Source organism: Erpetoichthys calabaricus, chromosome 4 (assembly GCF_900747795.2).
Source record: "Erpetoichthys calabaricus chromosome 4, fErpCal1.3, whole genome shotgun sequence".
NCBI classification, from domain to species: domain Eukaryota; kingdom Metazoa; phylum Chordata; class Cladistia; order Polypteriformes; family Polypteridae; genus Erpetoichthys; species Erpetoichthys calabaricus.
The window spans coordinates 222,873,027-222,887,286 of NC_041397.2; the positions used below are offsets into that span (position 1 = coordinate 222,873,027).

Below are 14,260 nucleotides of genomic sequence, written 5' to 3' on the forward strand. Positions count from 1 at the left end.
ACACACAAACACACCCACACACCAAGCACACACCAGGGCCAATTTAGAATCGCCAATCCACCTAACCTGCATGTCTTTGGACTGTGGGAGGAAACCCACGCAGACACGGGGAGAACATGCAAACTCCACGCAGGGAGGACCCGGGAAGCGAACCCAGGTCCCCAGATCTCCCAACTGCGAGGCAGCAGCGCTACCCACTGCGCCACCGTGCCGCCGTAACCAAACATTAATTAATTAATTCAACCCAGGAGGTGAGCAGGATTAGTTGTTTTTATCTGTTGGTGGTTTATTATTTAGACTGGCATGAGCCACATGAAAAGCTCTGAGTGTTGGCAGATCATCCTGGCTCTGTCAGATTAGGTGTATGCAAGGCTGACTTATTTGTATGTGTTTATGGGAGCAGGCGTGGTTCACTTGTATGTGTTTGCACAAGTAAGACTAACCTTTGCATTAAATGTATTTTCCCTGCATCTTTGGCTCACAGTCAACAGCAAAGCTTTCTCTTTGACCTGTGGTAGAGGAGGCATTTTCTTGCACTTGTAAACGGTAGAGAAAGAGGTTCAAGTGACTTTTGCTTGTTTTGTGCTCAAGCCTAAGGCTGCGACCTGTCAATTCAAAGTGTCAATAGGTCGTTCTCACATGGCGCATAGAAACCCGATATCAAGCCAGCACTGATTATGGAGCCTTGTGCTGGCAAGTTGAACAACTTAGCCCCCTGGGCGGCACCTTAGAGGAGATGAAAAAGAGACAACCGGAAACTTAGGGACAAATGAGCCTACAAATATCAAGTGAAGCTGCCACTCTGCACGCTCAGCAATGCACATGCCACACATCCAAACGTGGCAAATCGAAAAATGCCTCTACAAACCTCGCCACCTCGCATGCAGCAGCTTTTCCGGCACACCTGAATGCTATTTGACAGCTGGCAGCTCTCACACAAGAAATCCCAGCAGTTACATTGCAGAAGTGATTAACCTATCACTCATGTTTGCCAGCACTCTTTATAATAAAATTAAAAAAGCCAAGCCTCCCAAAAGCCAAGCCAGGCTAATTTGTAACCTTGCTGATTAAATTTGTGCCAAATTCCATAGCGTTATAGAGCCATGTGGTTTCTTTGAAAATAAGTCATTACTGCCCAATGGTATTCTTTGAGACCTGATAGAAGCAAATAAAAACAAAACCACATTGCTACTCTGAAGAGGGCACATCTGCACTACAGGAAGATTGTTCATGTTTTTTTGTTTTTTGTAAAAAGTACTTTGAGACCAACAAATGGTTAGCTTTTTTTTTGTTGTTTTGTTATATTTGGCCAAACACAGAACCATGTGCCACAAAAATATACGAGGAAATAGTGCAGGAGTCGATGAGACAGTTAAGAACGGAGGAAAAAAAATATCAAACTGCAGTTTGAAGCATTTGGGAGATGGTGGAAATGGGGTCCACACCAATCTCTTGTGTCTCCTCTATTGAGCAGTGGGATTAATTAAAAAAAAGAAAGACTGCAAGTAAAGAATTTTCAGTGCTGTTTGTTTATTTCAAATAAATTCCACTGACTGAGGTTACCAAAGGCTGCTGCCACACAGGCATTGTTTCCTCCCTTGGTATGTCGGCCATGAGACAACATTCCTAAACATCGTGGACACAAGCTGCCACAGCTTAAGTACAAAGCAATATGTCAGGAGACGCCTTCAGGCATCGGATTATAGTCTGCCTCAGCTCAAGAGTTCTTTTGCACCTGCAAGACACAGCTGCTCCAAGAGAGTGGCTTTTCTGCCGCATTGTATACACACCAAGCTATGTGACATCTTCAGCACCTCAAAAGTCAAAGAGTATTAGCACAGTATGGAAACATTTATATATAAAAAAAAAAAAAAAGAAGATCTTTGTTGCTGCTGATCCTGCCATCTATTTATGAAGCCACTTTCGCTTTGTAGAGAGTGGCTAGGAGCAGGAGTCAATCCTGGCCAAAAAAAGGGCACAACACAGAGAACATCTCTTACCATTCATATTAGCTGGCAGAGGTGACTCAAATCCAATTTTTTTGTTAATATATCACAAGCGTGATGTTTTCAGGGCTATGCGGACAAAGAAATCCAATCTTTTCAATCAGACTTGAGACACTTTCATACAGTATGTGGTCCTAGGTCAGATACACGACCCATTTGTGGCCATATGACATGAATGAGAACAGTCAGTTCGGAATTCATGTCTTTTTCGCCTATCAGCCAGCACCGACAGGGAGGTAAAACAACAATGGAGGAGAGTTATGGCCGTGACAACAGTTACGGTCCCAACTTTGCTTGTTCCTTTCTCGTACCCACACATCTCTTGAAGCAGTAGTGCCAGCAAAAGTTGTGAAAACAACAAAAAAGTGAGCCATCTGGCTTTTTTTTTTGCCTTTGACCTAATCATATATGGCTGACAAACTGTTTGCCGTCACCCAGAGCAAAACGCAACACATACACTAGCTACAAGCATGTTTATTTTGTTGGCTTTAATACCACGAATGCGTCACCTCTCATGCATAAACGTATCAATGTGGACATGTGTGCCATTTCGAGGGGGAGGGATGTGTTCAAATTGTAGTTAGACACTGTTCACTTGTAGCTATGAATGAGAACTGTCAAGAAAAGCAGATCCGCTCAGAGCAAAAAAATTGGAATTGAGCAATGAGGCTTGTAATGTGAACGCCGTCTAGATGGAGTAGTAGAACGCTACATAATGATAGTCCACCTTTCAGAGCCTACGTCAAGGTCACCATTGTTCACAGATAAACAATGGTGTGGCTGTTTCTAATAAGTTCAAAAGAGACAGACAGACAGACAGACAGACAGACAGACTGATAAGCCCACTCCAATACATCACATCCAAAAAACAGAAAACAGAATAAGTACACCCAACTTTATCTCCAGCTTTTCTTGGTTGCCTTTGTTATTTTTAGGACTGCAACAAGTGCCATACAATTAGTCTTTAAAAAAAAAATTAAAATCAGATGTTACATTATTGTTTGTAATTATTACAGTTCCATAATGCTGTACTGCTGATGTGTATTCCACATACTATTATTGCTATGCTGACTTCACACAGACCTTTATACAGTGGAAAAACCATGAAATTATAACACAACAACTTTAACAAGAAGTAAATATTCAAGGTAGGGTTATTAACAAACATGTCTGCAAGGTCTTCGCTGTTGGACAGAAACCTGAGCTTGGTCAACAGGCCAATAGTGGCACCCTAATTCAACTGGCACTCTAAACTAATGGATATGTGATGTGACAGTAAACAACCTTCTTTGCCCAAAATTAAACCTAAGATGCTAAAGGTATTAAAAAAAAAAAAAGATTACATTTTTTAAAAAGTAAAAGCACATGGGGAGGGTCAAATAAAGTATTTTATTGCTTTTTATTATTTTACACTGCCTTTTGGTTAAGCAGTTCACAACCACAAGCCCAGCTCTTAAAGTAGCACCCATCACTCCTCTGAAACTCTCCAATGTCCATTCTCTGTGTCTCCATCTACTCAATATAAACCTCTTCCTCCTACCTTCACCCAAATCTCCTACTGCGCACATTCTGAACTACTTGTAGGCCTTTGTCATTTGGCACAATTTTCTGCTTGGGTTACTTAAAGTCCAAACCATGAAATCACTTGTAGGGTTGAAGTATGGACTGCAAGGCATCCCTGTAGTACAACAAATGGTGCAGCACATGGCCTTGGAAGGACTTCCGCAACCTGGCTTTAGGGGACCATAGCAGGGGGTCGCCCTTCCTGACTGTAGAGGTCTTGTGAAAAACAGAATGCTTTTAAAGAACTGTGTCTTAAAGGCCCAATCGATCAAAATCAAGGATCAAGCAAAAGGTCTCTGTTGCCCATTTGCTTATGCAAACAACACAGACACTCTTCTATTAGTGAAGTCCCTATGTGTTTGACATTAGTCTCCCACCAGGTCTTCCTAAATATATCCTTCAATGGGCAACCCAATCCCCCCCATTAACTGCTTTTTTTGCCCCAAGGCCTTGTTTAAGATAGCTTTGCCCTTTCAAATATAATGATCGGTCCATTTTCTGTGCCTACTTTTTTTATATTCATACAACTCTGAACAAAAGACGAAAAATCCAGGAGTGAATGTAACAGCAGTCAAGGCAGACGCATAATCACCCATCTCTTTATACTCTTCACTCACTTAATCCAACATGTCATATCACTATATAGTCATATAATCAAAAGACACAAATGTTGATTCTTCCACAAACAAATTCAAACACCAGAAACCGTTCCTCATATTCAGAACTGTCAGACGTCAAGTATATCAAAAACAATCTTTATTAATTTAACATAATCTGTTCTATTCATTTTATCTGAAACAGTTTCTAATATTTAGATGGCAGCAACAGACTCACTTGTAGGCACAACTTTCAGTACATGTGATGACAATGCCAGGTTACCTCCACAAGTCATTTTCAGTATGTCTGTCCATTGATTAACTTTTATTTGGTATTTCACCTCTTTGTTTGCAAAGGCAGTTTCAGACTTATAATTTAGCTCAGTCTGATTTGGCTAGCTCAATTCCTCTGGCATATGACACTTGCCAAGTTACACATTACAAATCACACGCACTAAACTGGAGGCAGCAAATCTCACTGACAGGATGTAAACGGGGGATCGTTCATGCAGTTAACTACAACATGCAGTGTTAGTCAGACAGTGACAGATCAACGCCACAGATAATGCAAAACTGACATTGGAGAGGTGATACCAAGTTCTATTTAGTAAAAAAAAAAAAAAAGGTTGCAAGAGCAGACAGGTTTCAATACAACGTGACTATGGTGACACTATCAATGCCTTGTCACCTGTTCAGCATCTTGCATCTAATCTGAATATATCTGCAAGGTCTTGTGGTGGATGTTTAGTTCTGGAAAAGAGTGGAGAGTACTGTGACACCCCGTGTAATGCCAAGGTTGGCACCAGACTACACTCAGGGTATCATATAGTTCGAGCCCAAAATGTCAGGCATGGAGACATGGTCAGAAAAAGATTTTTGAGAAAAATAATGAGTTTTATTTACAGGTGCACAAATCACGAAAGCAAAGTCCCAAAAATAGTGAACAATATTTACAGTGATTAGTGCCAGTCTCAAAATGAAAAATCAAAGACAAAAACAAACGTGTATATACACAAAAACTATAGTCCTCCTAGGTGGATTACCACAAGTACCTGTACACACACACACACACACACACATATATTATATAAACATACATACACATGGTGATCTGCATTATTTTGTTGTACCATATTGTATATTCTACTGTTGCTATACTGTTAAAAGTTTCTGCACCAGTACTGGACTAAGTAGTTGTTATTGTACTACAAGCTATAATGACAATAAATGAACCAACCTAACAATATAGCATAGCTTTGGGGTATGAGAGGTAACCAGAGTAAACCAACACAGACAGAACTCTAAAGGAATCAATGACCCAACTGATCCCTGCAACCTGAGCTGTGAGACAACAACAACGACCACTCCACATTGGGGCATATATTACATACATAACATTTGCAAACCAACTGAGTCTAATGCTGGGTCGCAGTGAGGCAGAGTATCATTGAACACAAGGCAGGAAACAACCCTGGACAGGGCACCAGTCCACCACAGGGCATTCTAACTGTAACACAACATTCATACTCGTGACACTTTGAATTTTTCTCTGAGCATTCTGGTCTTCCTCACAAAGCAATTTTAGACACAGACAGAATGTGAAAACGGAATGCTGGATAAACAAAGCACTAACCACTGTGCCACCTTACACAGACATACATACCTATGCATACTGACCAGTGAATGTTTTCATGTTTGGTTTAAGGCCAGTTAACTGCTGTCACCAGAATGAGGACTAAAGCATTTTTCTATGCGATTATTTATCAGGGTGACGCTACCTGTACCATTTATTGTGGACGACTGTGTTTTGCTGAAAGAACATACTTTCCTACCCTACATATTAAAACAGACTTACAACTCTTCCGAGGACCAAGTGACTGTCAACAGGTGTTGGATCATAAACTCCCTGAACTGTACTTCTGTTTCTCACTTGTGCTTTTCACCACTCTGTCTGAGCCACACGTCAACAAAGCCAGCATGCTGCAAAGCTTCATCAATGCACTGTAAGGACTCAAAACGGCAGGTTTCAAAAATTGAGAAAAATACAGAAGGAAAGGGCAAAATGCATCTTACTGTAAATGCCAGTGTTACCACCCAGTCGATCATAAGCATTATAAACTGGGATAAGGAGTTGTCGATGTCTCCTTTCTTAAAGTCTTTGGACACTGATGGAAAACATATTGAGCATCGCTGTTCAAGGTGAGGTCAAATTTACACTCAGGTCTGGGCTAACGTCAAGCTGAATTATTTGGCAGCTCTGCTCTAAGGGATAGCTCATGGAGGCAAAGCAAAGAGGAGAATGTTCTCATAATAGACAGGGATCCATTTCATGCAGTGCTTTTGATTCAATAAATGTAGTTTTTGGAAACAGGCACACCTTTGCACTACACATGAGGAAGACAAAAAAGGCAGTGCCTCTGAACCTAAAAAACGTAGACACGCTAGATATTATCCAATAACCTTATTACAAAAAAAAAAAAAAAAGCCATAAAGCTAAATAAAAAGTAATTTTATCATGTAGCTTATGACTTACCACTTGTGGCTTGCTCTTGTGAGGAAGAGGGCTCAGATCTTCGCTGGGCTTGCGTGGCATCTTTGGTACTCCAGTGGTTGGGGTCACTGGTGTGGATTTTGAGGTATCAAGAACGGTAGGAACCTGCACGTCACCAACATTCAGGGCCAACATGTACTTCTTGGACTCCTCCTCCAGAGATGGAGACTGAACTATATGAAAAGGTTTTTGTGATACCCTGGAAGGCTCTGGCACAGTGATGCTAACTGGGTGACTCTGTGGAACAGGCATCTCAGCGGAGGCAATGGGTATGAAAGTGGCTGGCTCACTGGTGTGCCGGACATGTTTTGCTGTTGGTCTACCTTTGGTCAGAGACAGAGTTGGTTGCTCCAAGACTTGCTGCAGTTTGCCACTCTCCTGGTGCGAGACCCGATTGGTACGCTTTTTAGAGCTTCGCCGGACCACACGGGGGGATAGGACTTCCACCAGTTTAGGGTCAAAGGCAAATTCAGGAGCTTCCGATTCCAAGTGAGAGGGCAGTAGATGCTCAGACCTCGAGCGTGACTTACCATCTGTCTTGCCCAGCTCCTGCAACTCTCGCACCTCGTCCCTCTGCTCAGACAGAATTGGCTCACTGCTGGAGGGAGGGATGGCCTGGTCCATTTCGTTAATGGGCTCATTTAAGCTTTGAAATCCAGCTGTGGCGGACTCCCCCCGACGGCTGGGATCACTGAATGACTTCTTCTTTACCATCTTGCCATTCCCTTTCTCATCATTGAGCTTGTCCATGGCACCAGGTTCCCTCACAATACTTTGGATCACCATATTGTAGTCCTTAAGGCAGTCGCTGCAGACGGACAGGTCGCTGGCTGCACTCCCTGTGAACTCCGAAAGGTCTGTAGCAGACAGCTCTGGCATGCCATTCTTAGTGTTCAAAGAGCCAAGCAGGTTGCTGTCGACTGAGAAATTCTTGGAGTCTTCTGGGATGGAGCACCTTCTATGGGGCATGGGGTCACTGAGGGACCGGTAGGCTTCCCCACTGGACTCACCATTGCTGCCATTGCTGGAATCAGAACTGTTGTTGCCAGCTGAAGAAAACTTTCTTCTCCGCCGAATAGCACTTGGTGTTGACGGGGCCTCCAGGGGCCCATGCCTCGTGCTTTGACCATAGGAAACATCTCCACATATCGTTACACTTTCAGACTTAGTCTTGACCACCGGTGCTGAGGAAGGAAGCACCCTTGTTGGCATAACAGTAGGCCGACCCTCACTTTGTAGGTCATTATTAGCTTGTTTCCACACAGTAAGTGGTTGGGTCAGCAGGTCCTTCGTCAAAGGCCCACAAAAAGGTCCCATCTCTGGCTCAGTCACAATCCCCTCATCTGTCAGACTGGAGTCATGTCCAGACAGCTCATCCACAGACCTCCTGCTATACACATTCTCTTCGGAATCCCCATTTCTCAAACCCTTCTCACTTTCTGTTCTTTCTGTCAAATTTGTGTCACTCATCACCTGTGTCAGGTGCACATCCGCAGTTTCTCCATTGTGTCGTAAACACTCATCTTCCCGGCCCTCCACTTCAAAATTGCCTTCATCCTGCGCCCCTATTTGACTGATGTCTTTGAATACTTGCCTTGCCTCTTGGACATATTGGTCCTGCAGAGGATAAGGAAGGCCATCATATACAAGACCATCTTCGCCATCCCTGTCTGAAACAGTGGCATCACTGTCCCCGGTGCTGGCCAGCATAAGCTCTGAAGTGCTAACCTTCATCACACTGCCTCCCGTCAGTCTCCGTCCTGCTGGCTTATCCGAATAGGTGAAAGACTTTGTTCGTCTTAATGTGGCTGTCAGCTCCTTAAGGGAGGGACGATTCTGAGGAGATGTGCAACCTGGACTTCTCAGTCCCCCCCTTGTCCGGTAAGCAGGCATATGATTCACAGGGTGGTGGTATGTGCTGGAATAGTGTACACTGCCCTCTCCATGGGCACCAGCTCCAGTCTCCTTCTTTTTCACCCTGAGCTCAGATAGATCACTTTTAAGGAAGCTAAGTAGTGTCAAGGTCTCGGAGGCGATATCAGGATTCGAAGCAGACATCATATGTCTGGACTTTGCAGAAAAACGGGAACTTTCCGAAGACATTTCCAACTTGTTTTTCACCCCGACTGGTATTTTTGTCCGCACTCGCACTTGGGGTCGGTAGTAGCCATCGGCATGGCTGAAACTGGGGGACCTGAACATGGTGAAGTTGCCATGAAAGCTCTTGCTGAGCACGGAGGATGAGGAAAGCACCTGCTCCTCTTCTTTAAGTGTTTCTGTGCTGGAGTAGCGGCTGCTGCTCCGGGAACCCATTGGGCTGGACAGAAAGGGAAGGATGCTGACTTTTGACACGCGGGAAACCCCAGGGATGGGGGAGCCTCGGGACGATCCCAGAAATGACCCCGAGGGGCTAAGCCTGCTCTCAGAAAGTCCTCGGTAATGCCCTGGTGTCAGTGGGGTGGGAAAGGTGCAAGGCCTTTTGTCGTTAGTCAGTGTACCCGTGGAGCAGGCCAGTTCAGATGCCCGCGTCACCTTACACCCGGGTAGCTGCTCTTCCCCATCCTGGGCCGCTGTACAGTCCAAGTCAGCGGATCCTTGACGTTTTTCCAAGGGGTCCATTAGTGACAAGTTCTCCCCGTCGTCTGACTCCCCATTCTCCAAACTCCCCACTGTGCTCCTTTTCTTCTTCCTCAGAGCTCTGCGCCGCCCTCTGTCCCGGCACGGGCCATTGTCCTCTTCCTCCTCCTCGCTTCCAGAAGACCTCCCGGGGGATCTGGTCTTGGAGCCCCCGGCACTGGCGCCCTGCCCTCTGCCTTTCCAGTGCTCCTCTTCGCAGGAGCTGCCTTTGACGCCGGCCTGTGGTTTGGAGGAGCTATGTGAAGAATGTAAACTATCCGCTGGCTGGCGCGAGTATTTCAGGGAATACGGGACGGAGCTGCTGCGGGGCGGCGGGGGAGGGGGCGGAGGCTTGGGCTTCTTCGTCGTCCAGCTGTCCGCACTCGGCTCCGGGCTCAGCGCTCCGGACTGCTCCTCCTGGCCAAGTGGGTGCCACTGCCTACCAGTGTGTAGCTTTGGTGACCTTGGCGCTTGCCCGTCTCCAAAAAGTTTGCGCATTTTAGTTACGCTCGGCCACTTGCTCGTCTCGGTCCAGGCGCAGTCGGCGGCGCTGCTGTTGCTGCTGCTACTGTCGCCGCTTTGGGTCTTCGGCACAGCGGGGAGCGAGGGGCACGCGCTGGGCACGGCGGCAGTGGCGGTGTCGGGGCGCAGAGGCGCAGAGCACTCGGCCTCCTCCCGCTGCTCCTGCTCCTCCTCCTCCCCCCGCTCGCTGTCCCTCCGCCTCCTCATGCGCGGTGGCCCGGAGGGCGCCGTGAAGCGCTGCCGGAGCTGCTGGATGGCCGGCGCGATGCAGGGCGGGGAGCACCTCCTGGCCGCCGAGATCTTGGAAACTTTTCTTGAAGAGGAGGAGGAAGAAGAAGAGGAGGAGGAGGAGGCAGCGGCGGCGGTCGGGGGGTGCAGCGTGTCGGCCTGCGGAGAATGTGCGCCACCCCCGGGCACCGTGTCCTGCGCCTTGTTAGCGCTCCAGCTTTCCAACTTCTTGAAGGAAACGCTCCGGTACAGCGCAGCCTTTTTCGGGGGCTCCGCTTGGGCCATTGCGAGTTACTAATTGCGCTGCTTCCTTGCAATCCATAAAAAAGTTCCCGGTGCGTTCTGCTCTTATCTCCTCATTCCAACGTGATACGTGTGCGGCTTACAACAAAAGCATCCACCAAAACGAGTCCAAGAAGAAAGCAAAAAAAGTCCGCAAGAAGTTGCGTGAAGCCGATCTAGTGCATTAAAGAGTAATCCAAGCGCAACGGCTCGGCGGTGCGCACTCTGCCAGACTGCTCTTCCCCCCTCCAGGGGTCCATGTGTGCGCACGGGTGGGATTCGCACCCGCGTCGATCCTCGGCTGCTGCTGCTGGTTTTGCTTCTGTTCGATTTGCCCTCCGCGGCCAGCCGGTCTGTCAGCTCCCATCTCCAGGGCCGGCGGTGTGCGCTTTCGGCTCACTTGACATTACTTCTCGGGGTTTTGCGGGATTTGCGTCTTTCTATCTCTCGGTCCCCCTTCCCCTCTGTCTCTGCTTTCTTTTTTTAACATGCAAATAATTCGTGCTAAGGTGGGCGGGGATACAGGAAATAGAGGGTCGGCTTAGCCCCTGATGGGAAAAAACTGAAGATGCTATTCAAGGGATCGGCCCAACATCCCGCACATTTCGCTGTGCTGCGCTTATCCTTTGATCTCTCGCTTTTCTGTTATTTTAATGGAGTTAATCCTATCCCTCTTGTACGTGCACATACTAAACAAGTGCCTATTAATTACTGAGCGACTTTGGCCAGGGATTGTTCCCTTTTCATCACAGTAAAAAGAAAAGTGGCACTTCTCCCGGTAAGAAACTCCTCTTTACTCAAGTTCTTTGTCTGAAAAGCTCGCGCATTCGTTGTTTCCTTGTCAATAGCGCCCCCTGGCGAAAATCATGCGTGTGTGCATGTTCAGCGTGCGGGACTTGGTCGTGTGAAAAAGTAAGTACACCCCATGAAACTGTTTACTATTTTTAACATATCTGAACAGGCAAACAGACCCTTGTGCAAATTGTGCCTACAGATAAAGGTGTTGTACTTGAACAAATGACACAAAAATTATGTAGGAATACTTTGAACACAGTTCAGTTCTTTTCGTCTGGCATTTACTGACTCGAGGTGGGTCTAAATGCAACCCTCAATACATATTACATCAATCATGTAACACCCACAATGTCACAAGATGCACGCTCTGTGAAGTCAATCTCCACAACTATCCACAGACCCCCTGAACTCTGTAATTCAGGAGCAATGCTGAAAAGCCAATTGGATTGCACATTTATGTCAGCTGGTTTACTCGACATTCCTAATTATTTGAGCCAGATAAATCTCCCACACCCCTTATCTTAACCATAGTGAAACCGGGCACATGATGGGCGTTTTGTGACGGATGTTGTGGACACAACATGATTTACGTCATAGGAGTTTGCAGCCTGCAGTTACACCCTGTTGGCTTGACTCACTGGTATGAGAAGCCCCCCTTCTCCCCATATGATATACCTTTCAGTACGTCTTGATATCTAATGATGCAAGATGTCATGCTTTTTGGGATTCCCCCTATTTTTGGCCCACTAGACCCAAAAAACCCTAATTTTTGGACCATATTATAAAGAGTAAACCAATAGGTGGCTTAGCAGAAATGTTCAAAAGGACTTGATGTTGTGCATGTCATATCAACTAACCCCAGGGGTTCTCCCACTAAAAGAATATGAGGGGTCACGGTTACTCCTTTTCACAAAAATTTTGAAAAAATAGGGCACAGTAATAAAGGCATGTGGAGTGTCATTTTATGCTATTTTGAGGTTACTGATCATCATGAATGTGATCATATTTTTTGTTATTTGATTCTTTACCAGTGGTCCCAGCTCTCTATAAGCCACACACAGAAGGTTAAAAGTGACAGATCTCAAACATAAGAATGTGGGGCATCATCTTAGATTAAATCAAGGTCAGAAATTATGAATATGATGTTATTTTTCATCCTTTACTAGGGGTCTGGTCCTCTGTGGACCTCTATCAGAGTCTGGAAAATGACACTTTTTTATTGATTTTAATTTTAATTAGAAGCAGATAACATTTCATTATAATTAAGTCAAACTTAACAAAGCATAATTCAACCCTAACCCTCAAGAGACAAAGAGGAGAGACAACATCTAGAGCTGCTCTATAAAAGGAAACAAGAAAGGAAGAGTACCATTTTCCCCAAAGTGGAAGCTTATTCTAAAATGTTATTGATTAGATCCTGCTATATTTTTAAAAAGTTTTGAACAGATCTTCTAAGTGAAAATTAGATTTTTTCCAATTTCAAGTAGTATAGAATATCAGTTACCCACTGACTTAAAAGTGTTGGGATGGGATTCTTCCAGATGAGCAAGATAAGTGTATGTGCCAATAGTGTAGTAAAGGTAATTATAGTTTGTTTGTCCTTCTCCACTTTAAGCCTGTCTGGGAGTACCCCAAACACAGCTGTTAATGGGTTAAGAGGGATTGTGACACTGAGCCTGTTTGACAGGCATGCAAAGATTTCTGTCCAAAATGTTGTTAATTTGGTTCACGCCCAGAACATGTGCCCCAATGAGGCCGGGGATAGATTGCAACGTTCACAGGTTGAAAGTCAGTCATTGTCCAACCCGCTATGTCCTAACACAGGGTCATGCGGGTCTGCTGGAGCCAATCCCAGCCAGCACAGGGTGCAAGGCAGGAATAAATCCCGGGCAGGGCACCAGCCCACTGCAGGGCCCACACACCAAGCACACACTTGGGACAATTTAGGATCACCAATGCACCTGTCTTTGGACTGTGGGAGGAAACCCACACAGACATGGGGAGAACATGCAAACTCCACGCAGGGAGGACCCAAGAAGCAAACCCAGGTCTCCTGCCACTATGCCGCCTTGTCTTGGAAACATTTGACAATTTTAAACAAGATAAATGCGCTCGATAAAAGATTTTAAGTTGAATGATTGAATGCTTTGCACATATGAAGCTAGAGCATATTCTTTGCATGGCTGCCTTCCACTCCTTTTCTGAAATATTAAGTCCCTTAATATTTCAGATCCTTTAAGATCCTTTCCCAAGTATACTCTGGGGTCTTTGAAGGAAGGGACTTTAAAATATTTTTATAAATTGTAGAGAGGCTATCTGAGTCTGCAAAATTGATTATATAGAATAGTCCTGAATAGAACAAGGTGGGAGGTGAGAAAAACTGGGCAGGTTCTGTTTAGCAAAGTTTCTGGCTTAAAAGCAGTGGAAGAATTATGTTGATGAGAAGTTAAATTTGAAGTGTAATTGTTCATAGGATTCAAAGGCATTATCTGTGTACAAGTCCCTAAGTGTTTTAATCCCAGACAGTTTCCAGACATTAAATGCTGAATAAGTTTGAGAGGGTTGAAAAAGGTGGTTGTCATGTAGAGGTGCAACAGATAAAAGCTTCTCTGTCTTAAAGTGCTTCCTGCATTGGTTCCATATTCTAAGAGAATGAAGTGCAATTGGATTATTAGTGCATTGACAGTAATTTGTATTAACTGGGGCATACAGCAGGGAATAAAAAGAAGTACTGTAAGATTTTATTTCAATTGCAGACCAGGCTTGTGTAAATTCATCGATTTGTGTCGATGTCTGGGTCTTTATAGCTTGTATATTTGCCGCCCACTAATAGTATTGAAAGTTAGGTAGTGCTGTTTAAGGTTGTTGTAGAGTCGCCCTTTGGATGCATCAATGTTTCAAATTCCAAATAAATTAAGTTATTATTGAGTCTAATGTCTTAAAAAATTATTTGTTGATACATATGGAAAGGCTTTGAAATAGGAAGAGATGCTTGGGAAGGATGTTCATCTTAACAGTGTTGATTCTCCCTGCTAATGTGAGATTGAGGGTAGACCATCTATTGACATCTTGTTTAATTTTTTCAATGCAGACATCAAAAT

The 14,260-nt window shown here is 44.9% G+C and overlaps 1 protein-coding gene across 1 annotated transcript in view; it reads right to left on the bottom strand.

The window, feature by feature from the left end:
* LOC114650602 (rho guanine nucleotide exchange factor 17-like) overlaps positions 1-10,867 on the bottom strand; it is a 274,372-nt gene extending 263,505 nt beyond the window's left edge. The window contains exon 1 of the mRNA XM_028800349.2: positions 6,699-10,867. Coding sequence (XP_028656182.2) covers positions 6,699-10,367 — 3,669 coding nt within the window. The 5' untranslated portion in view covers positions 10,368-10,867. The remainder of the gene's footprint in view (positions 1-6,698) is intronic.
* Positions 10,868-14,260: the final 3,393 nt, after the last annotated feature.